The 27,409-nt window shown below is 41.3% G+C and overlaps 2 protein-coding genes across 2 annotated transcripts in view; both read right to left on the bottom strand.

The window, feature by feature from the left end:
* The window catches only part of il13ra2 (interleukin 13 receptor, alpha 2), a 310,420-nt gene that overhangs the window by 250,120 nt on the left and 32,891 nt on the right, over positions 1-27,409 (bottom strand). The gene's annotated exons all lie outside the window — the stretch shown is intronic.
* LOC139212830 (neuronal migration protein doublecortin-like) lies at positions 171-27,198 on the bottom strand. The gene is made up of 7 exons (XM_070843372.1): positions 27,066-27,198; positions 22,608-23,033; positions 19,548-19,888; positions 9,696-9,798; positions 6,415-6,504; positions 3,339-3,436; positions 171-3,212 (listed from the first exon to the last, which is right to left on the bottom strand). The coding sequence occupies exons 2-7, from the start codon at positions 22,969-22,971 to the stop codon at positions 3,156-3,158; spliced, it is 1,053 nt and encodes a 350-aa protein (XP_070699473.1). The 5' UTR covers positions 22,972-23,033; positions 27,066-27,198; the 3' UTR covers positions 171-3,155.

The following is a 27,409-nucleotide window of genomic DNA, read 5'->3' as shown; positions in this document are numbered from 1 at the left end:
AGTTTCTCTCTGATATTGCTGGGAAAATTCTGAATTATGGATTCATCACTGAATAGAAAATGGGTGCAAAAAGCAAAAAAAGAGTATTGTTGCAGTGATTTGAGACAATGAGAAGATGTGCATTGATCAGAAAATAAACAATCTTTGAGATAAACCCAAGACCAGAGAGGTGAAATACAACTGTTTTAATAGCAAAAGGATACCGGTTAATACATTGAATGAAGCACTGAAACAAGCCACTGTGACATTGCAAAATACCACTAAAAAGGACATTGTAAATTTCCAAGAAAAAAAATTCATTCATTCGATCAGAAAGGCATACATATGAAAGAGCACAGGAAGGGAGCGTATTTACACCATGATAAAGTGTCCCGTTACTCTACAAAACAAAGCGTGTTGGGAGGCCTCCTCATTCAAGACGTTTAAAAATGTTTTACAAACAGCTGTTAACAAAAGAACAAGCCTTCAATGTCCCATTTCATTTTTTATCAAAAGACGGCAATCTAAAAAAAAAACAAAAGGCACCATTGTAGGTGATGAATTCACACCATCCATCTTTCATGGTGGCGGGCCGGTTAACACAAGACAATCAACGTTTTCTGTTAATGTTTCATATGCTGTAGCGCTGTAATAAGCTGTAGAAAAATCAAGGAAACAAGAACATTATTAGCATGTAAGGTTATACAGAACCGATGTTTGAGAAAAATGACAACAAATGGGATTTTTGTACAAAATGGTGGGTAAAGTGAGGTGTCCCTGCTGTTGGATTAGCCGATATTATTAGCTATTGTGCTGTTTCGGCAGCACTCCCTGCAGGAGAAAGGTGTAGTTTCAGCACCAGATAGTTTGGTGGTTTGATGGTTCGTCTTGAGCATTAAGTGGCTAATGAAAACAGCTATTAAAAGCCTATCCAGAGTGCGGGCACCAGATCACTCCAAAAACATACAACTTTCAGACTGTCACATCATCACAATGGAATAACTGCATGGACATGTTAAGTTTTAGTTCATTTCTCATTAAATTATTGGGTATAAAAAGGCCATTCCTGCAGAAAAGAAAAATAGATTTTTTAAACTATTCTTGAAACCAAATGCATAGATATTAATCTAAAGGAAGCTACATGTGCAGCATTTTTCTTTCAATATATTGAGAAATTAATTGTGGGCACGCATTGTAATGCTGGCAAGGAGACGGTAAAGTGTCTGTTGCTGTCAGATGATGAATAAGTAGCTCCCTGCTTTGTGCTTCGATGTCGTCCGAATTTAGCAATTCTCAGGCTTGATTCCCTGCAGAAATCTGAGAAAACTCTTTGCAGTGGATTCCCAAAGATGCACGATGCAAATCGTGACAATAGAAAAAAGAAATATGGCCATAGAAAGTTGCACACAGAGGCTTGAAAAAAGTGTTTAGAGCTCATTTGAGCAAGTAAAAACTAGAAAAAAAAATCCCAGACAAGTACCTTTGATATAAATTAATAAACTTTATAAAAAATTTAAAACCCACACATAGATTTAGGCAACTGTTACGTTTTCTCCCCCCCCCCTTGTTATCTTAGAACTATGCTGAGCCATGCAAAACAGGAGAAATCGCACAACGGTTTAGCGCCCTGATAAAACTCTAATTGCCTCAGATGAGCGTGATTTCATCATCTTGACGTTATTTTGATGTTTTAAAAGTAACATGCATATAATCTCCAGGTGTGTTTCCTCCGGAATATTTAAAGAATTTTACAACTAATAAAGTGACATATTTTCCCAACCGCTATAGTTCTTCGTCTAAAAATCATACTTTGGCTTTGAGACCACTATTGATTTATTTTTGAATTTCACACATTGTAGATAAAATGTCACCACTAGCTGTGGTGGATGGAGATGTGGTGATAAACTGGCCTAAAAGGGAAGTATTTAGACATGGTCAATAAAAACTGTACACTGAATGTGTGTTTGCTTTTTCTTTTTTTTTTTTTAAAAAAAAAAAAAAAAAAAAAGGGCCTAATAATTTTTCCTTTGGTTGTTTTTATGCACCATTAGGTCCCTCAAATCAGCTCTTTACATGCCCAAAGTTTCATAATCATTCATCAATATCATGCACTGCAATTTGTGAAAATCTAAAACACAGAGGGTATATACCATGTATAGCCTACTGTCTATGTAGCGAGTCAAAACAGAGGAAACACCAGCATAAAGATTCACTGAGGGCTATGTGGGATGCTTTCTCTTAGTTCCTTCCTTGTCGTGGATTAGACAAGATGGACGCCAATTATTGCCAACATAAGGATTTTGAGGCCTCTGTGGTTATGGTGGTTTGAAACTGACATTTTATACATAAGTTTTATTATCCCTGGGAACATGAATTGTCACTGAGGAGGCGTTCTGACCAATAATCCTCCGCAGTTGGAAGCCGCATCCCACACATCCTCACCCTCTGTGGTGGGACTTCATATTGGTTCTGCCTTTACTTTGACCATACCCTGTATCATGTTGAGCAAATGTTAGACAGACGTTATAGTGACGTTATGGAAGCACAGCAATGGACACTGGGCAGAGATGTTATGATGGATAGCTATACACAGTATTTACAGTGGGTTAGAAGGACTTCATCTGGCTGAGCAGATTTCCTCGGACAAGGAACCATTACCTTTCACACCTTTAACCGTAGGGCAGAAGGACAGGAGGACACGGAGGAACGTCACAAATACAAGTGATACAAAAGTTGAGTCAGCTTTGACTAACACCCCTAAAAATATCCATTTGCTGCTTGGAATTTTGTGACTGAAATGTTAAAGTTAGAGTGCATCCTTCAACAAAATGTTTGTGACCAAAGTGATTTTTTGTTACACCGTGAAATCTGCTGGTCAGTGATCTGTGTGCCCTTTTGAGAAATAGTGGCTAACCTCCACCTAGAAACATATATCTGAACATTGGTGAGCTGATTGTTGCAACATGGTCGAAACAGGCTTTTAAAAAAAGGTTTGTGTTTGTGTTATTCTCAAGCAGCAAATGGTGTCATAGCCCTGGTGGCTAAGGCCTTAAAAAGAGACAAAGAGTGGTTCTCCTAGACAACTGGTGGCACTGTGAGTGAAGGTGGAAAGCAGCAGAGGTATAAAAACTTCTGTGTTTCAGGCCAAAAAAGGAGGCAGGCTGCAGGAGGACAGTCTACATCGATTCGCCGAGAGAGTCATCATCATCCAGAGATAAGGGCAGGTAGAGATCCTGCGAACACAGAGGAGCAACAACGTCATCGGCGATTCACAGTTGGGAGCGTGGAAATGATGGATTTGGACACAAAAGGGTGAAAAGATGACAGGTCAGGAGAGGAGAGGAGAGAGGTCCGGGTACCTTCTGCTTGTTGTTGAGGCCTGGACTGTTGGGGGTGGAGGTGGGGGAATGCTTGGAAATCGGGGTGGAGAGCTGGCTGCTGGAGCCTGTCCCGTTGGCTGAGAGAGCCCACAGAGCAGAGAAGAGAGGGAAAGAGGGAGGGCGTGAGGAGAAAAAAAAAAAAAAGAGGTAAACAGTAGTGTGGATTAGAAAGTGTGCAACAGAGGCCTGAACCTCTTTGCTTGGCTCTGGAGAAAAGTCATTCCTGAACTGTGGCCTCATTTGGCTACAGTGCAGAGGGACGCTGTTGGTCCAGGTTTAGGTGGCTGACAAGCTCTCTGTTTGTTAGATGACATTTTATTCACTCACTCTGCGTCCTGCCCTGTTGCTAGGATTCCCTCTGTGTGGAACATTGTGTTTATATCTCGGAGCTGCGCGATGTGATGTAGTTCTCTGTGTTAAGTGGTTTAAAAGAGTTTTTGTCTATAAGAGATGAAAAGAATTCTGAAGACTATGAGCCAGATGGCCAGTGTAAATTTGAGCCAATGAGCGCTGAAAACACAACGCGAATAAAGCTTCATTGTTAACCAACTTAATGCCGCTGGCTTCATTTAACTACTCGGCCAGATAAACAGACTTACAAATGTAGACTTAACAAGCTGCTTGAACACTTTAAAAGGACAAACCTGAAATCGCAAGTCCTGCTATCTTGGGATCTTAACATCGGTGTATCTAAACATGAGCAGCTCTCCCGCACATACTGAACAGAGAGTGCAGCTGTTTTATTTAGAGACCAAACACTCAGCTGCAGCAGAGGCAGAGTAACCTTTTCTCTATATGCAGCAAAGTTTCCTAAACTGACCAGGTTCTGCCACTAGATTTCTAGATTTGAGAGGCTTATTCAATCTCTGTACTAAACTCAATGCAGTGTGATGATGTTTAATTGAAGATCATTGTGTTTCATTGTGGGCTTCTGTCCCAGGACCATGCCAAACACACTTTGAATGCATTCAACTCATTGAACCCAGTGCCCCCGAATACAAGTTGTGTTTTAGATGCCAGAGACTGAAGAAAGTTCTGGTAAGCAAGTTAACTGCTCTGTAAATTAGACATATACTGTATTTTAGACAATTATGTCATTACATCGTGACAGATGGCAAGATAGTTTCACAGCGATGTGCTTCAGCTTCAATTTCAAATCATATAAAGTTCATCTGTCCAGATATCTGATCCCAATATAAAGGGAGATAATCACTTCTGTGCAGGTTCTGTGGAGGCGACCCTTTAAATTCACAATGTTTAAACTGGAACATGCATTAAATGGATCAATATATTTGGCTTTATATGGTTAGGGTATATTTCTTTTACGGCTTTTAATTTGTATGTTAAGCTGAAAAGATTTAACTCAGCCTCACACACACACTTACAGCAATAGACATGGAGCATGAGAGGTTTAACATATGTCCTTTGGAAAAAGTAAGCATCCATACCCAATCCTCACAACCCATCAGCTTTATTTACAAGCAATAATCCCGGCTAAGATCGGCAAGTCACATACATTCAGTCTGCTGCGACCCTATTATCACCCTGCTGACCTCTCAGGTATTACAGAGGTGGTTAACGCTCAATAGTCTATTGCCTCCCCAGCATGTTGGCCAGCCATCTGCTGCCTTAAAGGCCAGGCATCCCCCATCAGTGATCAATAAAATATTCAGCACTGCTGAAGGACTGAGGGAACCCTGCAGGGCTGGAGACCCCAATGCCCCCCCCCCACCTCTTACTACATAACGTGGCGTGAAACATGAACTGTGGACTACCTGCTGCTACCACACTACACAGTCATCCTACAGGGGATTTAATAACTGACCTTCTCCGTCTTTCCACTGTCTTACTCCTACTTCAACAGACTTTACCAGCAAGAACCGATGGAAGAACTAATACAGTTTTACTAAATAAATAATGTAAGGCTTGCATAATTTGAACCTGTTATGTGAAATGTGAGAAGAAAAAAAAAATCTGATTCCATATTTTTGAGCATTCCCCCCCCCCCCCCCCCCCCCCCACATTGTTCATAGTCTGTGTGAAAGTTATAAAAGAATACAGCTTTTTCTGTCATGACTGCAGCCAAACATATTTCATGGCACCAACTGTCCAGCCAACTACACTGGCTCATAAACAGCACTGCAGTAAACAGGTATAGCACTGTTTACCAGCGTTAAAATCTGTTGTTAACATAAGAGATGCAAGCATGGGCAGGCACCAGTCTCTCTATTATGTTCTATAGCCTCCTGGATATTATTAAATGTTAAAAAGCCTGATTGTCAAACAAACAGCTGAGAGCTGTTTACACTGTCTTTGTTTACTTTTCATGTTTTATTCATGATTTTTTAAGGGAATCTGCACTGGCAACATCATATGAACCCTCATCTTTAGTGCAACAAAGGCTGCTTTATTATACTTAAAGACTAAGATAATAAACAAAAACTGGGTTTTTACTGTCCCCAATCTCAAGTATTAGAGGGTTTTTATTGTAGTGAGATTACCATTACTTTGAGGAGCTGATGTCGTTTGGACTCCAGTTCTCAAAGCACAACCAGACACAGAGAGGAACCAGGATTTTAACTCCTTTTGTGCTTTTTGTCTACTTCCAGACAGCAAAACGCCGATTATAGTCAAACAAAAAAATTTGAAAAAGAAATTCTCTCTTATTAGCATCTCTGAAATGTACATACAGTATCAATCTCTGAAAGATTGATACTGTATGTATTGATGTATGTGTTTAGCCATCTTCTATCATAGACTATTGATCCAAGAGGTGAAATCCGTCTTTATGCTCGCCATTCCCTTCAGCGAAAGGTCAAAGGTGGAGGTCAGCTACGGACTAGAACCACTAAATCTGGTTAAGACTTAGCATCCTACAACACAACCCCAAGAGCTGATCACTATATCACTGTGCTGTCATATTTCACATTCCATGGCCTGGTTTTATCTTCCACCAGCTCTCTTTGTTTTGATTTATAGCACAAGGTGAGGTCAGTGTTGTGCTGTACTTGTAACAGGTAGCACTACAGTGTAGGTGAAACAATAATGGGCTCACTCGATTCAGCAGGAGACTTGCTGCGCTTGATCGGACCAGGACTCTTTATACCACGTTGAGCTTTGTTGGGTCCCTTCATCACCCTGCATTCTGTGGAAAGAAGCACAAAGAAATCCTCACTTTTTCCAGATTGAAAATAGGGAGCTGCATGTGTTCATCACAGGTTTAATGCCCAAGAACATGTGTGGTTTTGATAAGCCAGCAACGTAGCTGCTCTGATACCAAGTTCAATTTAATTTCTCACACAATTGTGTTATTTTTGTATCCATTCACTTAAGTTTGCAAATTATTGTTCTAAATGATATATAGCTTTAACTGCCCAATAACTTTATTATGATGTTTCTCTTTTTCCCTAATATTTTAATTCAACGCAACACAACATACAATGCAAACGCACCTAGTTTTGTTTGGGCTCCATGTTACAGAGACAAAGCAGGAATAAAGTAGCATAAAATGCAACACGAATGAGGAAACCGTTCTGTGCAGAACGTGACCACGTCTCTTCTGTCAAGAAATTCACACCAGACTCTTAGTGATCAATGAAAGCCAAATTGTGCACAGAAGTGTCAACTAGAATGGACTTTATTGACGACCTTTGTTTTATTTTTGTGTACATCAGTGTCAAACTTGCAGAAGCAAGACAATTAGCAGCAGGTTAGCAGGGTCTAGACTTCATTTAAATGTATTGCTATCAATTGAACCTCAACACCACACAAACTGAGCCCTAATTATTGAGAGTTTGATTATCTTTATAGTCCTGAGTTTACCGACTATCATTCAAGAATGGTATATTACATGTAAATTCATGTGAAAGTATAGCAGTGATCACATATACAAATCATTTAGAAATGGATGCAGTATATTCTGGGTCACTGTATTAATCAGGGTAGACAGACAACAGACATCGCTACCCCTCCCTCTGCATCTTCCCCTCTGTTTGTACTGTCAGGCTCTCTCTTTCCTCCCCCTCCTTCCTCTCCTCCACTTTTGATGCTAATTATACTATCTGTCCTCCCTCCGTCTCCTGGGATCGCACCATGTCTGTCTTCTCTCTCTTAACCTTCACACACTTCTGGATAGAGACATGCATGTATGTGCTATTGTTTGCAAGGTGTGCCACCGTGCCTTTGACAATGCTTCAGACTGGCAGCTTGTCTGCTCTGCTCAGTGGTCTCCAAATAGCCCCCGAGTCTATCTGGACAGATTCCCTCTCAGTGTAAACTGATAAACGGAGCTGCAGGTACTCATGAGCTCCATTCTGTCTGCAAGTCCCTCTGATCGTCTTGTATTTAGCATAAGGAGAGTGAAAAATAAACACAAGGGATTTATACGGTAATTCTGCCAAAAACCAATGCTAAAAGCAGTAACTGTGTGAGCAGAAGAAGAAACTCCAGTCCAGACAAAAGCATAGAAGAGAGATTTCATGGCTTATGTCTTTCTGATTGTTGTATATATAGAATCTTCCCCTTGAAACTCCTTGAAAATGCATCAAAGGTAACTATTATCAGTCATCTTTGGAGGGGAAATTGCTTTAAAAAAAAAACATGAGGGTTTGACCATAACTCATCCAGAGTGATCTGTGTGTTGTCATACTGTATAATGTCCATGTGATATATCACAGACAGGGCTCTCTTCTCCCCTGCTCCACTGAGGCTAACTCGGCGATGTCTGGATGCCCCAGACTCTCAGCAATCGTACTTATTATGCCCTGCAGGTTATTATGGGCTGAATGAAACAATTTAGCTTTGGTTCCATGGGGGGAGTATGCTGAAAGGAAAGGACCCAGATCATTATAAATGAACTGGCATCTCCATCCTGCCAATATCTGACAAGGAATCGAGGGAAAGAGAGGGGATGAGGGAAATATAATGACAAATCAGCCCTGAATCAGTGCTGCCTCAAGATTAAAAGACATTTATAAGATACTGAATGTTTCCAAGAGGAAACCCACTTCCACCTAGTGGAAGTGGGTTGTTAAAAATAGGGTTTTCAGGTCTGTGGGGAGCAGAGAGACACTGTGAGAGGACTGGTTTTACATTTTCTTCCCTCCGCTCGTCAGCAGTATCAGCACCAACAGATCAGCTGGCCTAAACCTGTCACCGGACAGATTAATGGCTCTTCTTATTCTCTTTTCCCATCCCTGCTGCCAGCAGCAGATAACATACTTCTCTCTTCGGCTCTCTCTGTCTTGGCCTCCCTCAAACATACATTTTTTTTTCTCCTCAATATTAAAAAAAAAGAAAAGAAAAGCCACACAATCCCTTAAACGTTGGTATATAAAATGACAACGCAATAACTAGGACCAGTTTCCTTTTTTTTTTTTTTTTCCCCCTCACATCTCTATTTCCAAAAATGTAATCATCAGGTCTATCTCACAATAATATGTTTACTAACAAGATGGGAATCTCTGTAATAAAGTGAGACTCCACAATATTGGGAAAACTAACCCTCTGTGACTGCATTCATTTAAATCCAATTCTTAAAATAATAAGTGCAAAACATAAATTCCACTGATGCCTTCTACTCCCTGCTGTTATAAATTGTGTTTAATAGACATATTTACAGACATAAACAGTGCAAAAGCCCTGCAAAGTGTGTTTTAACGTATATGGCCAAGCTTGTGGGCGTCAGTTACATGTACTGTATATGTTTCATGAACCTTTTCACAGCTCTAATGTTTTATTGTCTGTAGGTCGATATTGGTGCATGATTATTATAGTTCATATAGTATGATTATAGTTCACACTGTAAGTTTCCCACAATGCTGAAGTTAGCTTAAATTACTGAACCTATATCTTACTGTTGTGAAGAAGCATGCTAGATATTTTAGGTAAAGCCTTAATGCTGCCTGAAACCCACTTTAAAATTTGGGAAACCTTTATTTTACTTTTTTTATTTTTACTTTTTGTGGAAATGCCTAAAAATGCACAAAAAGGTAGATTTTACTGCCTTTTTCCACACATGTAGATCACACTGAACTAGGTCCAGATCAAAAGCCGCTATACTTGGCTTGACTGGTCAAATACCAGAGAAGCCAGAGACTCTTAAAGAGCGAGATTTGTGAAACCTTTATTCTACTTGTGAAAATGCAAAGGAGATTCACTGCAGTATTATTGTAAAATGGTTTCACAACAATATTGCAGAAAGCTCATAAACTATTCACCGCCATGTCTGACAAAATAATATCCAAATAATAATGTGTGTACAGTAAATATCCAGCTACTGGCCTCCACAGTACTTACTGTATAGTATGATGTAAAATACAGCTGGCTCACACTCACCATTATCATCCAGAGAGAAGTCGTCCTGGGCATAGCGGAACTTCTCTGGTCCACATGCAATGAAGACGTCGTCATCACCAAAGAAATCTTGGAGGCAGGTAACCTGTGAAGCCAAAAGACTCTTAATAATCTGGCATCAATGCATCAACTGGAGTCATGACAAGACTAAAAGTCTGCAGTCATGCAAGGGGCTCTGTGAGGCTGTACGGCAGCAGGGCTAAATGCTAACAGCATGCTCACAATGACTACTCTAACATGTTGATGCTACGCAAGTATAATGTTTACCATGTTGATATTCACCATCTTATTTTGTGTGTTAGCATGTTAAGATTTGCTAAATGGCAATAAACCAAGTACGGCTAATGGGACATCATTAGTTTTGAAAGCATTTAAATCCTGAACCAGTGGACAAAATCATATTTTGGCCTGATGAAAGCACTAGATGGAAATTCAGGGGTCATCAAAGTTACTACAAGTTATCCTGAGGGGGATAGGAATGTGTACTAAATTTCATGTAAACCACAGCAAGGTATTTCACTAAAAACCACAACTATGAACCTCATGGTGGTGCTCAATGAAGTCAGGCGATCACCAAAGTCACTGGAGTTCATCCTTGAATGTCTGTAAAAACTGTCATGGCAATGCATCCAATAATTGTTGAGATATTTCAGCCTAGAAAGAAGTGGTGAACTGACTGACAGATCGACATTGCCATACCTTTACAGTACATTCTGATGGAGTTACAGAACTCACGGCCAGACAAACGCCAAGAGATTATTATCTGTTCGTATTCATGTGATTAGATTTGTGTTCTCATTTTCCCTAATCTAATAAAATGCATTTGCAATGCTGATTCAGGACTAATTAGAAAATGTAATCCATACAGGCATTGATGGCGGCATGATGAAGCGTTGCCGATAGCTGTTTAGAGGAAGCACAGTGGATGATGTGATGATGAACTCTGTAAACACGCAGCTTTATATGGATGAATTCCTGGAGTAAAAGTAAGGTCTTCCCTGTCTGCCAGCCAACGGATTTAGTCATCCTCAGGTAGTAGTAGGCCGCTTTTGTGTTTTACTTGTCAAATTAATATGCCTTTAGCAGCAGTAGGTGCATTTAACAAAACACACACAGAAGGAAAAAAAGCCCAAACAGAGAGTATAATGTTACACCTTTGCTGTAAATGATTCTGCTTCCGTCCCTGGGGTCTTTTCACTCTATAACAGCTGTTGACACAATATGGCCATAGAGGACAGATGTCTCTGAGCCACACCTTCTCCTCTGCTCTGCTCTTCATTATACAGGCCCTCTTACCAGCTCAGGCACGCCTATTAAAGCCATTCAAGCTAAAAGCTGTGCTTCCCCCAACTTGTTTTTTTCCTGGTGCAGATGAGATTCGCTACAAAGCATCTAAGTCTCATTTCCAGTTTTGCTTTTCAACACCAGTTCAAATGAATGACTGGATCAAGACATATGAATTAATTGCACTTACAGACGACTCACTGTCTTCATTCACAGGGATAATTTTGGGACCAGTTTTATAAAAACACAAGACTCATGGACTCGAGACTCACTGCTGGTCTCTGAGTGGTCGACGGCCTGAAAGATTAGCCTGTGCTGGGAAGTTTGCCAGGATAGCCAAGATGCATCATGGTTTCCTTTGTGATACACATCCAAACTATGAGCAGCAGATAATTTGGGAACACCCCACCCCAGCAGCTGCCATCTTGATTCCCTATCCTGCTAGACAAGTTAAAAGTGTGTGGTGGTGACTCGCTGGCGAGGCATCCAACAGCTGTACCCTCTCTGTGTCCCACAAGATTCCCTGGATACAGAGCTGTGGCAGAACGGTGCTGAGGTACGGAGATGGCGCTTTGACTCCAGGGATCAAAGTCTAATTGGTTTTTCAGCCAGGACTAATTTACTGGCTGCAAATTTGGGTTTCCTCTGTGTTCGTTATCAAGAGATCAGATACATGTTACTTTCATTAGGGTAAAGTGTTGTGTGACAACAAGGGCACCTGACAGTTAATCATAAGATGGAAGCACCGCTCTTCTCCCCCTACGGCCAGCGGGTGGAGGAGAGGAGATGAAAATGGGTTTGAATGGGATGGGAGGGTCGAGGCTAGTCCATGTTTTAATAGCTTTAAGTACAGAGATGATTAAAGGGATAAAGTGTTTATCCCACAGACTGCTACTTTAATCTCTCTTAACGGAATCTCCACTGGAAATGAAGACTCGGTCCTCTCAGCGGGTTTCTGATTGCCTAACAGGAAGCACAAGTTTATTTCTTGACCAACATAAGAGGGAATTAAGTATAAAAACCTCAAAACAAAAGATGCTGCATCAGTTTAAACAATAAAAACGATTGAAAATCGGATTTTTGCTGAGGTACTTGGCTCAGTGTTGGCTTTCAAACCCATACTCTTTCTCTCCCTCTCATAACTGGGACTGAAACAGGAGAAAAGTAGCTCACACAGTAAATGACACCATGGGTTTGGTGTCTCTGGCTGCCTGGCTTCCACACCAAAAAAATGGGTGACACACTACAAAGATACAACTGAGATAACAGATTTAATCCTGTTTTGTTTCAGAAAGCACTCATCCTTCTAAGAGTCCTTAGCAAAAACATTGAATCCTTCTAAGCAATCCTACTAATCCTATTCCCTATAGGTATCACTTAAAATCCACATTATCAGTACAGTAAAGTGCAGATCTTTGACCACTCCTCTTTGCATCATTAGGCTCACAAATAATTGATGTTCGGTGTGTATCAAATGTCCCACAGACACTTACCCAAACCTGGCGAGGATGTGCACAACCTGAGTAATAACATAATTATCAGGCATTTGTTTTTTCCTCTCACATGGGAGGCCTATCGTGGGTTAATAGTTTCTGTAACCCTCAATGAAGTTTGCTCTGTCATCTGACAACAGTTGATAGAAATGTTGTGGAAATCTGCTCCACTTTGCTTGAGATCAAATCACATTCAAAATGTCAGAGTCCCTCTGAAACTTGGCTGCAGTGAGGAAAAGGGCAGGCCGGCTTGGGAACATTTGGATATAGGTTAAGAAGCATCCTCTCTCAATTCGAAAAGGTCAGTCAGTTGCATCAACCAGACCCACCTGGCAACAGAATCTAGGACGACGACTGCATGACATTCAACTTACAGATGATCAAAAGCATTGTCATATTGCACATTTACATGTTGCACATTAAATGCACACACTGTACATATTTATATCTCTGTGTATATTTATCATGCTGAGTTTATTTATTTTTTAATGCATTAACTTATGAATTTATTTTATTTATTTTTTTTTTTAAAGGAAGGAGGGTTTCATTTGAAAAACTGGCTCCTTCCAGACTCCAGGTGCCCACCACCCTCTGTCTCACCAAGTCCATCCCTAATCTCTGCCTCACCAGCTGTCAGGACCACATGACCCCCCAAAAACCACCGACACCACCAGCAGATACGCAGGGAACAACCAACTACAACAACTGAATTATTCAGAGTTCCTTCAGCCCAACTATGGCCAACAGTAGGTAGGTCAAAGTAGTCAAGTGGTAAATGCGGAAAGTGAGCTGTCCGTCAAACTGAACCTCCTGGTGAGAGGACAGTGGGCTACAAGTTAGTACAAGTTCTACATTTTCTTTTACTGAACAGTTTTAAGAACATTTCAGTGTTCAGAAGATGTCAGATGTAATGTTTATCTTTGATGAGATTCAAAACACTAGGTAACAAGTTATGAGACACCACAACATACACCATCACCTCTATAGAAGTTAATATATTAAATGCGTTAGGATACAAATTTTCTCCAATATTATAAAACATGCATGTTATTAAAAAAAAAATATTATAACTGTTTGCAAAGAGGTAATATTTCATTGAGAAAACGTGTACTACAACCGACTACAATCCCAGTTTGGAAAACAACACTGTGATTATAATCTGGGCTGAGGAGTAACTCAGTGTTTTGTCCAATTTACTGAATGTAACATTTTCGTGAAGGTAATCATTTCATGTGCAAATCTCTCAGTTGGTGGTCAAACAGCACTTCGTTGCCACAGCTTGTGTGTGAAGCAGCAGGAAATATCTCCAAACAAAGATCATGCATCCTTTGTCTTCTACAAGCAGCTGCTTGTCTTGACTTCAGCTCATTCTTTCAGCTGCACAGTTTGAGCTTTAATGAATGAATGATTCTCCAGGTCCACTATCTGTCTCATCTCTGACTCCACACAGCCATGTTAATTGATGTCTGTGGAGAGGTAAAGCTACTCAATCGTGCATTATACCATTTTGGCTCTCTGTCGTGACCTGGGTGGCTCATCTAATCAGTACTTATCTGGCGAACATTATTAGAGGCTTACCATCTGCGTTAATGAGTCAGCAAATGGCCAGTCAGTGGAATCAAATATAACTGATTACACTGATCTGCTTTGCTCTGAAAGATGCCATAGAGGAGTATTGTGAGATCTGTTTGAGGATTACCTTCTTCCTCCACACAAATCAGCTGGAAACAAATTCAATACGTCTTGAAATTAGGACAGTGGTGTTGCGAGGGTGCACACTGCAACATTTTCTGTTTTATTGTGTTTTTTTATTGGCAGAGGATGACGCTGGGATAGCACATGGGTGAAGACAGGGCATTTAACTAAAGGTTAAGAGCAAAAAATGATCAAATATACCACACAGTGTGCAAATTAGTTTTTGTTCAATGTGTAGTCGCAGTATTGCTGGGAGAAAAGTGAAGGATAAAAAACATAAAAGTCTGAAGAATCAGTAAGACCTTGCTTTGCAACCCATGGGAAAACTCCCACACTGTCTTTCACTGTAGGCACACAGACCTGATCAATATCTTCGCCTCTGCACTGAGTGGAATATTCCTCCGAAATGCACACAGTGTCTCCATTTTGTCCATTTGAAACAGAGGATTTCACAGACAATACAACATATAAAAAACCAATCATAGCCTAATGTCAGGATGTCTGCTTTTGGTAAACAGCTCAGTTGATGGATATAGTTACATAGTTAAATTATAGTCCAGCGGATCAAAATATAAAGAAAGACACTATTGGAGTATCAGTATTTGCTTTGCAGAGATTTCTTCTACTCGAAGGATGATTGTTGCTGCGATATGCCTTTCTGACCTGTCTGTGACCTTGGAGCACTGGCACAATGTCTGAGTGCTACTGTAGGTGCTCCGGATGCATTTGGAGCACAGATGAGCCAGTTAGGCAGCGATATCTGCACAGTCATGGGGAGCAGCTGGTGCCTGATGTTGTTTTAACCCCACCCCTCCCCAACCCCGAGGAAGCAGGCTTTCCATTTGGCTGACTGATGTGGCCTTAGCATTATTAAATTGTGCTTCCTCCTCTCTCCCCCAGGTCATGCTCACTTGTTGATGTGGTGCTTGTGCAGGAAGGGGTGGGGGGTGGGGGTTGGGGGAGGTGTATGTGAGGGGATTCAGGCACAGAGAGGATGCACACAGGCTTCTATGCTTGCTCGAGATGCTTCATCATGGGCGCCACGCCCCTCTGTCAGCCTGCTTGTCTGCCCCTGTTTAACACTGTGTGTGTGTGCGTGCGTGCGTGTGTGTGACGGGGGGGGGTTGCGTGCATGTACGAGTAACATGTGGCTGCTGTGAGCTGTGCCAAAGGGTGAGGAACAGAGAGCAAGCAGGTAAGACCCAATGTAAAGAGCACACTCAGCGTATTGCAGCCATTGTCACAAACTGAATCCATCACGGCGGAGCTTATTGCCATGACAACTGCTTCTGCAGCATGGCAAAGAGCAGGCAGACTGCAAGAGCACTGATAACCAAAGAAAAGCAGGCTTTTCTTCCCTATTACCACGTGTATTTCAGCCGCTAAGAAGCCCTGAATCCATGCCTATATCCATATCCTATTCAGTGAATAATTTCTTACCATGAGTTATTAACTTTTAAAGAAAACTGGAATCTTTTGTTCTCCGACAATAACAGTGTGACCTTGTGCCTGAAGCATCCATTTCTCTTCTTCTGTGGCTCATTGTTGACAGATCAATTTTTTTTTTTTTTAAAAAGGATTTAAATGAAAACTGCAAACCAGGTCAGAACAATGATCACTTAAATCCGTTAAAGAGCCCTCTGCAATGCTGCAGACTCGTCAAGATCATTCATGAGGACAAATTGCACATAGCAACACAATGTACCTTGTGTTAATTTGGATTTGGCATCTATTAGGTAAAAACCTTCCCAAAGTGCAATTCAGATGAATCAGTGGATCTTAAATGCAAATCAAAACTATTCTCCTATGCAGACACCTCTATCAAAAAGGAATGAATACAAAATGGCTGCCGGCAATTAAATGAATTCCTCTGATTTAATGTAGCCTTTAGAAGCAATGGGGGCAAATAGTTTTCCTTTTTTTTCCCCCCTTTTTTTTTAAAGCACGGGGAATAATTATTACCCATCAGCAAAAACAAAATGATCCTAATTTGCTCTAAGAAAGGAAAATGACTCCTGAATCCACTGGCCCCACCCTTACCGATTGAAGCGAAAAGCACCAGCATTTGAGGGGAAAATGGGAGTGATTTTGTTCACAACACTGACAAAGAGAGGAGGGCAGCCTGTCTTTAGAGTCTGCACGGCACTAAGGAAAAGAGGAAAATCAGGAGTGGACAGTAGCCATTTCAAAAATATTAGAAAAACAACCTGAATCACCTTTTATCTCGGTCACAAACTAATCCTATGAAACCATACAGGCCTACACACTCACACACACTCCATAATTGGGTGAGAACTGAAAGTATGATGGACTACACAGGTAAAACATGACAAGATTTTAAAACCAAAGGCTTGCATTGATGCTAAACTCTCACACCCACTACAGGATGTGGTATCTGACAGACCAGTCCACACCAGCTGGGCTCTCTTTGTGCCTGGGATGTGGTCTCCTAGCAACCGGTCCCAGCAGCTATCGCAATGGAATGGGAAGAGGAGGATCGGCGCAGAGTCAGGGAGGGGCGGGCACTGCATCAATATTGCTTCTACCATATCACCTCCACCACAGAGCAGCTGCAGTGTGCCTCTGCACACAAAGACGCCGCAATAGTGTGTGCAGCATTTCCTCACAATTCTGTGCATCGCAATGAAACTGGGAGTCCTTGGCATGAGTCAGAGATAAATGGATACTTATCATGAAATAATTAATCTATATTTAAAGCGATGACAACAGAATCAATATGCTCAGGCTGAGATGGCTACTATGTGATGGCTATTAAATTTGTGGAAACACCATCATTAAAAATGCATGGCAAAAACATTGTTGGCAAGACAAGGACAAGAGGAGGAACCAAAGCTAACCACAGCCCAACCACAGAGAAAAGCTCTGAAATATGAAAATAAGTTATACTGCATAAGGTGATTATAATATCCAAATATCTCAGTAAGTGTTTCTGCAGAAAACCAGTATAAGACCTGGGGCATCCAGACTGCACCCCTGGGAGAGAGCATTAACATCAAATTCCCCCATCTTTCATTTCAGCGCACCTCCCCTCTCCCAAGCCACATGTGATCCAGGTCTTATTAATACACAAGAAAAAAAAAACGAAGAAGTACAACAGCTAAACGAGCTCAGCAGGCCACGATCCTCAGTCCATCTGTAATGAACGATACTGGGAAAAAAAAAAAAAAAAAAAAAGGTCCCCACAGGAGAATTAGCAAACATTTAACCATATCAAAGAGAGGACTGAGGAACAGATGTCCGTGTTCATAACCACACATGCTTTAACACTCGCTTCACATCCCCGCCTCTGCTGATTAACCGTGATTCGCAATAATCTCGGAAGCACGGCTATTTGATCTATGCAGCCAGTTCCAGGTGAGTTTTGAAAGACAGAAAAGACAAAGAGAAAAGACATCGTTGTTGAATTTTTTTGCAGTCGAAAGGTCACTTCCTACTGCACAGAGATATATTCATGACCAAATTCTGACACTGCAGCCCTATCCACATGTAAACTTTGTTGTACCACAGCGCTCACTCATATTTCGCATGTCAATACATAAAAAGGATAAAGTAGATGGCTCATCTTACAGACCTTTTCTGACCCTGCATGGTGGCTGTGGTCACATTGTGTGTCTCATATGGATCATTTGATGTAGCCTCGTAATTCTTTGTCCCAATTCCATTCTGCATATAACTTCTTTAAAGTATGTACGCTGCTCATCTTCATGATACACTTTTGTTGGAGATTCTAGCCTATACAAGAAATGAATGCAGACAAGTATAACAGCAGCCCTTAAATATATTCTGATGATTGAATTTAGCAGGTAAACTAAGTGGCATTGCTAACTACCCAGGATAAAATCAGTTAGCCATAAACCAAATGTATATTTCCTGTGAAGTAAAGAATGTTTGTCTGATGTGCATCTTTCCCAGATTAGATGTTAACAGGTCAATAATGTTTGCTGGAAATGAAATCAATCTTGATTTTTTTAAATTCAAGAGACACTGTGTTACCTTTGATGGCATACTTTATAAAATACAAATGTGATGTAAATGCAAATTCTTACTGGCCACAGCCAGCCAATGGAAATGACTTTTTTTTTTCTGCAAGGTCTCATGGGCGCCGCAGTGCCCTGAATTCTGTTTGGCTACAACAGCCGAGGGGTCCCATAACTGAGCACCAGAGAACAGTCAAGGTTACTGAAGACACTTTGCCCTTTATTCTGTGGCTTCTGTTACACGACACGAGAAATGTCTGCGTTTTGACGATCAACATGGACCTAAAGAATCGTCTCACAACGGGAATTCATGCCAAGAATTCAGATGTGCCAGTGTGTCTATAGAACTCTCTAATGACTGCACAGTCTGTGTGCATGAGATTTTTCATATCTTCAAAGTATTTGCGTGCACAAGAGAAGTAACCCAACATTAAGCATTTCTGAGCTGCACTGAGCTCAGTTCATTGTGACGATCACAGGTTGCCAGAGAAGAGTAAGTTTACAAGCTGCAGAGTTGATATTATCTACATTGAAAAGTGGAGGTAAGAATGATTTTTCTGAACCTACAATCTCAACGTTTTACTAAAATACAAGTGTGCACCTTCACAAATAAGAGTAGCAATGGGGACAAAATGATCAAACAAAACAATACAGGGCTTGGCCCTTTGTACAACACCATAATGGGTGGAAGACAGAACTTCCCAGGACTTTTCAGTGACAGATGAACACAGAAATACCAATGGCCTAAAAACTCCACAACAAAAGCTCAGGACACCAATGACCTGAACCACAAGACAGGAGAATATGCTGCCTCAGACTGAGATTCTGAATAAAGACTGTAGACAATGAAGGTCATTGTGTGCTCAGGTATTCTCATGCATGTTCGAGGTTCTCATGGACCTACAGTGTTATTGTTAACTGGTGGGAGTGGACACTGACATTTTGTCCTCTACCTACTGTACCCACAATGTTAAATGAGACCACAGAAGATGAAATGTGAACGTTCTTTTTATACATTTCTAAGCAAATCATTTCATTTCCTGCTTTCCTTTTATCCTGACACCTGCCTGGGTGTGGGTAGGTGGATGAATGAACTGTCCTCAATCCTGAGCACATATTTTCCTATTGAGTAGCTTGCTTACATACTGCACTGTAATCTCTTTATTCCAGTTATTCACCGAACAGAGGGCTCCATTCAACAAAAGAAGCCATTCGCAGCTTGGTACATTTGTATTTTAGGAAGTTAGAGTTTTTCATATGCATATTGTGACTCATTGAATATTGGTTTGCAGCAGTACAAGTGATCCAGTGTTGTTACCGGAGACCATGGTGTAAACCCGGCAATGGCTAAAGGCGAGACATACCTGCTTGCCGTCAAGTGTGTAGATCCTCTTCACCACGCCACTTTCAAGTTTAATGGCCTCTGTGATGTCAGTGAGCACCTGCTCGAAGGAGTGTGCCGTTTTCTTGTTGAGCAGGACACGTACAGCCTTGCGTGGCTTCACTCCGCTGCGCATCACCGTCACTAGCTTGGGGCGTATAAAGTCCTTGCTCTCCCTGGGCTCGCAGGCAGCCTTGGCAGCTAAGGACTGCATGTTCTTCTGGCTCGCTGAGGCCTTTACATTCACGGACCAGTTGGGGTTGACATTCTTTGTGTAGTCAACCTTCTTGTAGAAGTTCTCTGATGCACAAACATAGCTTTCCCCTGTGACGGCAAAGAAAAATTGGGTTAGTGTGTTGAAACACACACACACACACACTCAGCTATTTAACTTTGACACCTGAGAGTCCCAAAGGAGTCCACTGGGAAACATTTGAACCTGCAGGAACTCAAATCATCTTGGATTTCATCTACACTCGCTCTGCTGTAACAACTGAAAACCATTTTGTCGAAGCAACCAGCACATACTGTAGATGGTGTCAGTTTTGTTTCTGTATGTTCTGAGAATTAAAAATTGTTCACAGTCAGGCTGTTTCTGGGGAGATGTGTTCCTACCAAATTTTCCAAATGTTGTTTTTCATCTTTGGTTCACCACAAACCAAAGGTCATTCATAAGGGAACTGCAGGTGTCTCAGGGTTGGATGTCTGAAAAAAACCTGGTTTAACTATAACATCCTTTTGAGGCTAGAAACAAGCTGAAAGTTTCATGTTAATGTTAATAAAACTGTTTTATTATTATGCAGTCGCACTCAGTTGCACATCTTTTAACCTTTAGGTTGTCTCATGAGAGCACAGCACAGATCAGTCCAACAGTACATGCTATACAGCACTTACTGGCAGTAATAGCAATACAACAGACACATCTTCACTTATTAAAGATTCATTGTGTTTTGACTTTAACGCTTGTCTCCTTTGGCTTGGTTAGACTTTTTTTTTTTTTCATTATAACAGCCATCAAATTTACTTGTTGGACATGAATGGAGGACTTTATAAATCATAAATAGACTGAGCATTTTTTTACCATCACCCCCCCCCCCCCCCAAAAAAAAAGAAAATCTGTTGGGGAGTTAAAATATTCTAAAGCCTCATCGCAAATGTACTTTTCATAAATTGGCCCATCATTCTTTCAATTCTCTAAATAATCCTCCATTTTCATCGCCATTATCGACCTCCAGTCTTTGCGGCAGATTGTGCTGTTCTTGCTCAGACAGGGAGGGGAGTTAAAGTAAAGATAAAAATGCAGCAAGGGGTGCGAGATGGAGAGAGAGAGAGAGAGATTTCTACAAATCGGGGAATCCAGAAGGCAACGATTAGGCCAAATGTGGAGAAATTACAGCAAAGACAAAAGGCACAAAACAGGATTACACAGTGCAGAGGAGATTGAGCAATTAATTATATCCCACAAGAGGAAGCACAATGAAATGCCCCCCCACCACCCACAGTGCTTACAGTGCTGCCCCTTTTTTACTGCACTCACACACACACAGAACAGCACCGACAGGAATACACTGCTATCTTCCCTGAACAGCTTAAGGAGCCGAGATGATCATCTTATTTTGAACAAAGTTGCAGTTTATGTCCTAGCTTTACCTCAAGTTCACCACGTCCACCTCTTCCCACTGCTTTAGAGGAACCTCATAAAATAATGTGGACCAGGACTCAACGCTGGATCATTAAACTGGGCCTTGAAATGATTTTGAGAAAAAGCTGTTGGATCATTAATGATTTGCCAAGTTAAAAGTGTTCAAGTAATATTGTCGTCTTCAACCAACAGCTTCAGCATCACTGTGACAAAACCTTTACTTTTGTAATATTTTACTGTATCTTCTTATCACCCACATCATCCACTTGAATAAAAGCTTTATGTAGATACATCTATGCAAAGGTTTCACCAAAATACGACTTGCATGGAGCATCTTGTCTGGTGCCAAGCAAGGACTTTCATTCATTTAGGAAAAATGATTCCAAATTATCCTTGGCAACTTTTACAACATGAATCTGCGAGCACATAAATCACTTCTGATCAGCCTTCTGATGCCAAATGTGGACTACAGCAGACACCATGGCAGCTGCTCACGAAGCTGTCTATCATTTATACTACTCCATCTATCAGACAGAGGGATCTGTAACAGTGTGAAATATGTCGTCGTGTAAAATACCTTGACTGCTGAAATCAGCTCATCGTAACTGAAAATACAAAAGGGTGCAGTAAAATGGTATCGATGCTGCTGGAGACAATTGACAGTAAAAACGTATAAAAACTCTCTAAAATTGTGACTGAAGGTTTCATTAGAGCATTAATGCTGATGTTGTCTGTTAATGAACCATTCATCCCAGTGAGCTGTAGACAGACGAGCTCAGTATGAACCTCTGTCAGAGCCTGAAACCTAAAACAGAGACCACTGAGACACGTTAAACCCAAGATGGAAGACCTGGTTTCAGCTTTATCATTAAATTCAACACATTTTTGAAAGCAGACCCATGAAATACAATTTATGTGGGTAGCAGGTTGTTTTGTAGATGTGGTTGTTTAGCTCAAACAAGCGAAGATTTCTCATTTTTAGAAACACTAACATTCGTTTGGTCTTTCTGAGAAAATACTTCTTTGCATGAAAGACAAAATCAGAAAAACTGTTTTTAAAACAACATCACAGCCAACAGAATGTATGACGTGCAAATAGTTTGAAGAAGTGGACCATGTCACTTGGCTGTCCCACAGTAACCCTTCAGATTAGAATTTGATACATCGTATGAAGAGATTACAGGGGTCTAGACCGACAGGATAAGACTTCTAATCTCAGAACTGGAAATGTTGTGGTTCTAAATCTTCTCAGCACAGAAACAGACTTAAACTGCAGATCATCTGTAACATGGTGGCCTATGATGTCTCAATTTGATATCCCTACCACAGGGAAACAACGAAACTGAGATGCATTAAATCAGATATAACAAACATTTGGCGCGTCCCACTAAATATGCTCACCTTCCTCTAGCTCTTCCATGGTTGAGATCTTGCGTAAGCCGTCAATGGTGAAGATGAAGCGGACGCCCTGTGGCAAGTTGATGTGGTCAGACAGCGAGCGTGTGAGGTCAGCCAGGAGTGCGTCAAAGGTGCGAAATCGGTCATTGGCCACAGCATACACGATGCCTTTGAAGTAGCGGTCTCCATTGCGGTAGAAGCGCACCTTTTTGGCCTTCTTCTCGTTGGTGAGGGCCTGCAGGGTGCGCGTGCGGTAGAAGCTGCAGTGGGCGCTGTGGGTAGGGCTGGGAAGTCCGTTCAAGCGCCCGCCCCGCGGGGTACGGGATGACTTGTCTCGCTCGTCAAAATGTCCAAAATCTAGCTCCATGATGACTGACAGTTGTGATGGTTGTGGCAGATGTGTGGTGGTGATGACCAGCTCTGGAGAGTCTAGAAACAGAAGAAAAACAATGCATGTGATGAATCGCAAAATAATAACACAGCATCATGTGCTTGTTGCAATACTAATCACTATGAGTTTTCAGTACAAACACTGAGACATTTTATTTTTAAAGCAGAGCAGACAAGCAGCGTCTGTGATCTGGATATCAGGAAGTGAATTCTACAAACCTGCAATGACGGTTTCATCGGCATAAGGGCGGACAATGAATGAAACCACTAATTATTCTTAGTGCCAACTTGTTTTACTGTATACTACAGTACTGGTTTTGAAGTCAAAAGACAACACATCCTGACCACAGAATCAAAGAACATTGTGTTTGTGGGTTCATGATTTAGCTTGTGAAAGCTGTAGGCTTCAATCCAGATGACCCTCATTACAGGGCTTTAGTCCTTAAAATATTATTATGCTGAATATTATGGTTCCTCAACTCTTTAGTTAATAAAATAGCTGGAAACACTCCACTAAACATTCATCCTTACAAATGATCCAGTTGGCCTTCCACCACTAGTGGGGAAGAGTTCTGATGTAGAATAAGATAAATCCTTTCAATGCCATGTTTAAATAATCCTAAAGCTAGAGTCTGCAATTGTAATGGTGTAGATTTAGGCATGTGAAAATAGGATTTTACACACGGATTAGGATTAAGATGGCTACCTGACTGACTAAATAGCATACGTTAATTGGATTTTTCACTGGCAAAGATTTGATCATAAACAAATCATCAAAACACAATAAGGCTTTAATAAATCAAATTATAAAGAAACTGTATGTTGATGGTGTATTTATTGTTGTTTATTCAACACTTGCCAGGAAACAAGCATAAATGGCTTGGACTCGCACTGCTGTGTGAATTAAAGTGATATCTGATATCTTTGCAAGTAAAATAAGATTATCGTCTCCTCTGCTGTGGCTCAAGTGTTGTGGTGGTGCACACACAACATGTTTCTGTCTCGTCTTCTGTCCTACACCTACATACACACAGGCCCAGGTGAGTTACAGTCACATGGCCAAATAAAGATCAACGGTCTAAAATTATCCTTTGATAAAACATAATATTCTCCAACAAATGTTTCAGTGAGTTGACACTGGCAGGCATATCACTCATGTCAGGATCTGTTTTTGTCACATTACAGGAGAAATCAGTTTCTTTGCTATTGTTCACATTTCCAACTGCTAATATGCTATATAAAAAGGCTTTTAGTAAAGCAAAAGTGGCAAAATCGTAATATTTATACATATTGTTGTCTGTCTGTTCAATTCAAATGGCTTTAGTTTCGTGAAACACTGTATGCATTAGTATGTCCTCATTATCAATAGTATTAAAGTACTCAAGAGCACACAAGATTAACATCCATGGTATGTGTATTCCACTGTAAATTATTTTGAATTTAAATCTAAACCATGTGCACAAGACCAGATGTCAAAGTCTTGTAGCAGTGTTTAATATTTAAACTGTTACAGTAAGTAACATTACAACAGGATATGGAGCTCAGTTGAAGCTTTCATAATTTAAAAGGAAATGTTAACCCTGCCTTTTTTCCTGTTTTCTTCTAAAATAGTAGGGATTTGAATGTTACAGGAGACCCAGTTCTTCCTGCTTCTTTGGAAATTATGCAAACGATGCATCTGTTCAGCCAGTAAACAATAAAGCACTTATTATACTATGAGATGGACTGGCCAAAGACCGGAGCAGCTTTGCTAAGTCAAGACTGGTCTCCTCTTGTTAACCTGCCACCTGATGGCCACATCTCAGTCCTAAAAAGCCACAGAAACTCATTGAACCGTACCTTTCAAACTGAACACTGACGCACACCCACCCAAATGAAAGAGGAAGTTGTGTCAGTTTGAAGCCTACAGTATAAACCTATATAATATAATGTTCTTTTTCACAATTACCTTACAGAATATGAAAATATTGACTATGAGGTCACTGGTCTTTGGACACAGCTCACCTCTGAGAGGCTCCTTAACGACACAAATATTATTTGTGATTTTAGGATGCTTAAGTCACTTTTTCTTCCCTCACAACGACACAAAGACCTGTCAACACTGCTGAGCATCTTCACTGAAAATATTTCTATATTTTAAACCCTTCTGTAGCACCTCAGTGAGAAGGGTTTCAGATTAGAGGTGGGCAACATTTCAAAATGATCATTTCAACTTTGATTGGAATTGGATCATATTAATATGAATTTACAGTATTGAGTTACTGGTTTACAAAGTCCTGAAACCAAAACTTGTTTCATGCATCTCGAGAGTTTTGTCAGACATACGCATATCACCAGAGCACTGCTCACTGCTTTGAACAGGCTGCAATGGTTGGTGGATAAATCAATTAGATGACAGATAGAAGATTGATCCGCTGCGTCTTTGAATAAACAGTCGTTTTAGTCATTTTTCCAGCAAAAACGTCAACCGTTCTCTAGTTCCAGCTCCTCCAATATGAGGATTTGTTGCCTCTCTCTGTTTTATATCATTGTAAACTTGAATATCTTTTGGTTTTAGACTGTTGGTGTGACAAAACAAGACTATTTCCTTATAATCTGCTGACTAATTGGTTGATTCAGAAAAAATCATCAGATTAACTGATTCAGAAAATAATCGTTGGTTGCAGGCCTAGCTTTCAAAATCGAACCATTTTTATATGGTGATACTGACCTCAAACATCACACAGTTTCACTTCTAATGAACGTTTAACATATTAAAGTCAACAGAAAATCTCCTCAGAAACAACTAGCACCTCTGTCACCCTTTTTGTTACACGCATGTAAACCAGTGAATGAAACAATGTCTAATGAAGCTCATTTGTTCAGAGTCTGTAACAATTTATAATCCATCATTGTCCTCAATGCTTTAATGCCCTAGATGGTGCACATAAATGCAAAGTGCTGCATAGAGGACCACATTGACAAACAGAGCCCATTAAAACGGAATAGGAGGAAACATGCTGCCGCCACCCATCCATGTGGCGGGGCCTCCAATCCCCAGCTCACCCCTGGCTGTGCTGCTGACTGGGGTTTTATGACAGGCACGCTGATAGGGGTGGGACCTCTGTGGAATGGGTGCTCCTCAGCTGACAAAGGCCAGGTTTCAAGCCCATCTGCCGCACTAATGGGCAGAGCTAGCAGTGACCCTTCCCCAGCGGAGCATCAACTAGGACAGTCCATTGTCTCAAACAGGGTGCCTGCCTTCAGAGTGACATCACCATCGCTGCTGCTGCTGCTGCTGCTGCTGCTGCTGCTTGTTGGAGGAGCAGCCGGCTCATTCTCCAGCATGAGTCCACAAAGTACATCCCCTCAATGGAAACAATAATAGAGCACAGATTTTTCTCTCAGCTAGGACTCCATCAAAGCTTGTCAGTGTGAAACTATATAACATCCAGCTGCACAGCAGGACCACTTGTCTTTAGGGTTGATTGATACACTGCAGACCTTTATCAATAGCTGAATATAAATCACCATCACAGTTGCAGGCATGCATGCCTTCTGCCAGATTGAGCATTAAGCAGCACTGCGGCAACACTGTGCGCTATCATTGATATTTTTGCCTGGTTCTGTGCTCCTATCTGAGCCACCCACTCAACACCCCGGTGACTACACACTCCTGACAAACCAGCACCACATTATGACTCCTCCAGTCATCTTCACCAAAGCTGATCTGCGCACAGTTTCTATCCAGGAACATCATACCACGCAGAGACCACAGTCAAAAATGGAAGAAAAAGTTTCATGACACTACACTTCTTATTTATGATGGATGAGTGTGACCACATGGCAAAAAGCGGCGGCATATAATGCAAGTTTTTTTTTTTTCCTCCTTAAGGAGAAAAGGGGGTTGGGTGTGCGCTCACCTATTCACAATCCACCTGCTCTAACGCACACCTGAAAAGCTCAAATTATTTCCTCCACATAAAAACACCTTAAATGTCATCTCAACCAGCCCACTCCGAATAAAAGCAGTTTCATTCCCCTTAAAATCGGCTCAAGTCTGTGGACAATCCCACCCAGTAGCGGACTCACCTGCGTCGCTGCTTGCGGAGTGAAGGGAGTGTGCGTGGGGGAGAGTGTGTGTGTGTGTGTGAGTGTGTGTGTGAATGTGTGAGTCGATGCTGCAGGATAGAGGCACGCCGTCTCTCCCTTCGCCTTTGTCTGCTTCCAGTCTGAGAGCCGAGCCGCTGCCTGCCTCACTGGAGGAGCTACTGGGTCCTAAAGCCAACGGGCCCTGGACCCGCCCACTGTGGAAATAGTGTAGGTGCCAGTCAGCGTGGGCTGGGGTGGAGCTGACATCAGTCTCTGCAAAGGTGGCCTGCGTGGACGGTAAAAGCTTGCTGTGAACTAAAGGAGGCTATTATTTACAGCAATGG

The sequence above is a fragment of the Pempheris klunzingeri genome, chromosome 14 (assembly GCF_042242105.1).
Source record: "Pempheris klunzingeri isolate RE-2024b chromosome 14, fPemKlu1.hap1, whole genome shotgun sequence".
Taxonomy (NCBI): domain Eukaryota; kingdom Metazoa; phylum Chordata; class Actinopteri; order Acropomatiformes; family Pempheridae; genus Pempheris; species Pempheris klunzingeri.
This window is presented reverse-complemented; position numbering and strand designations above follow the sequence as displayed.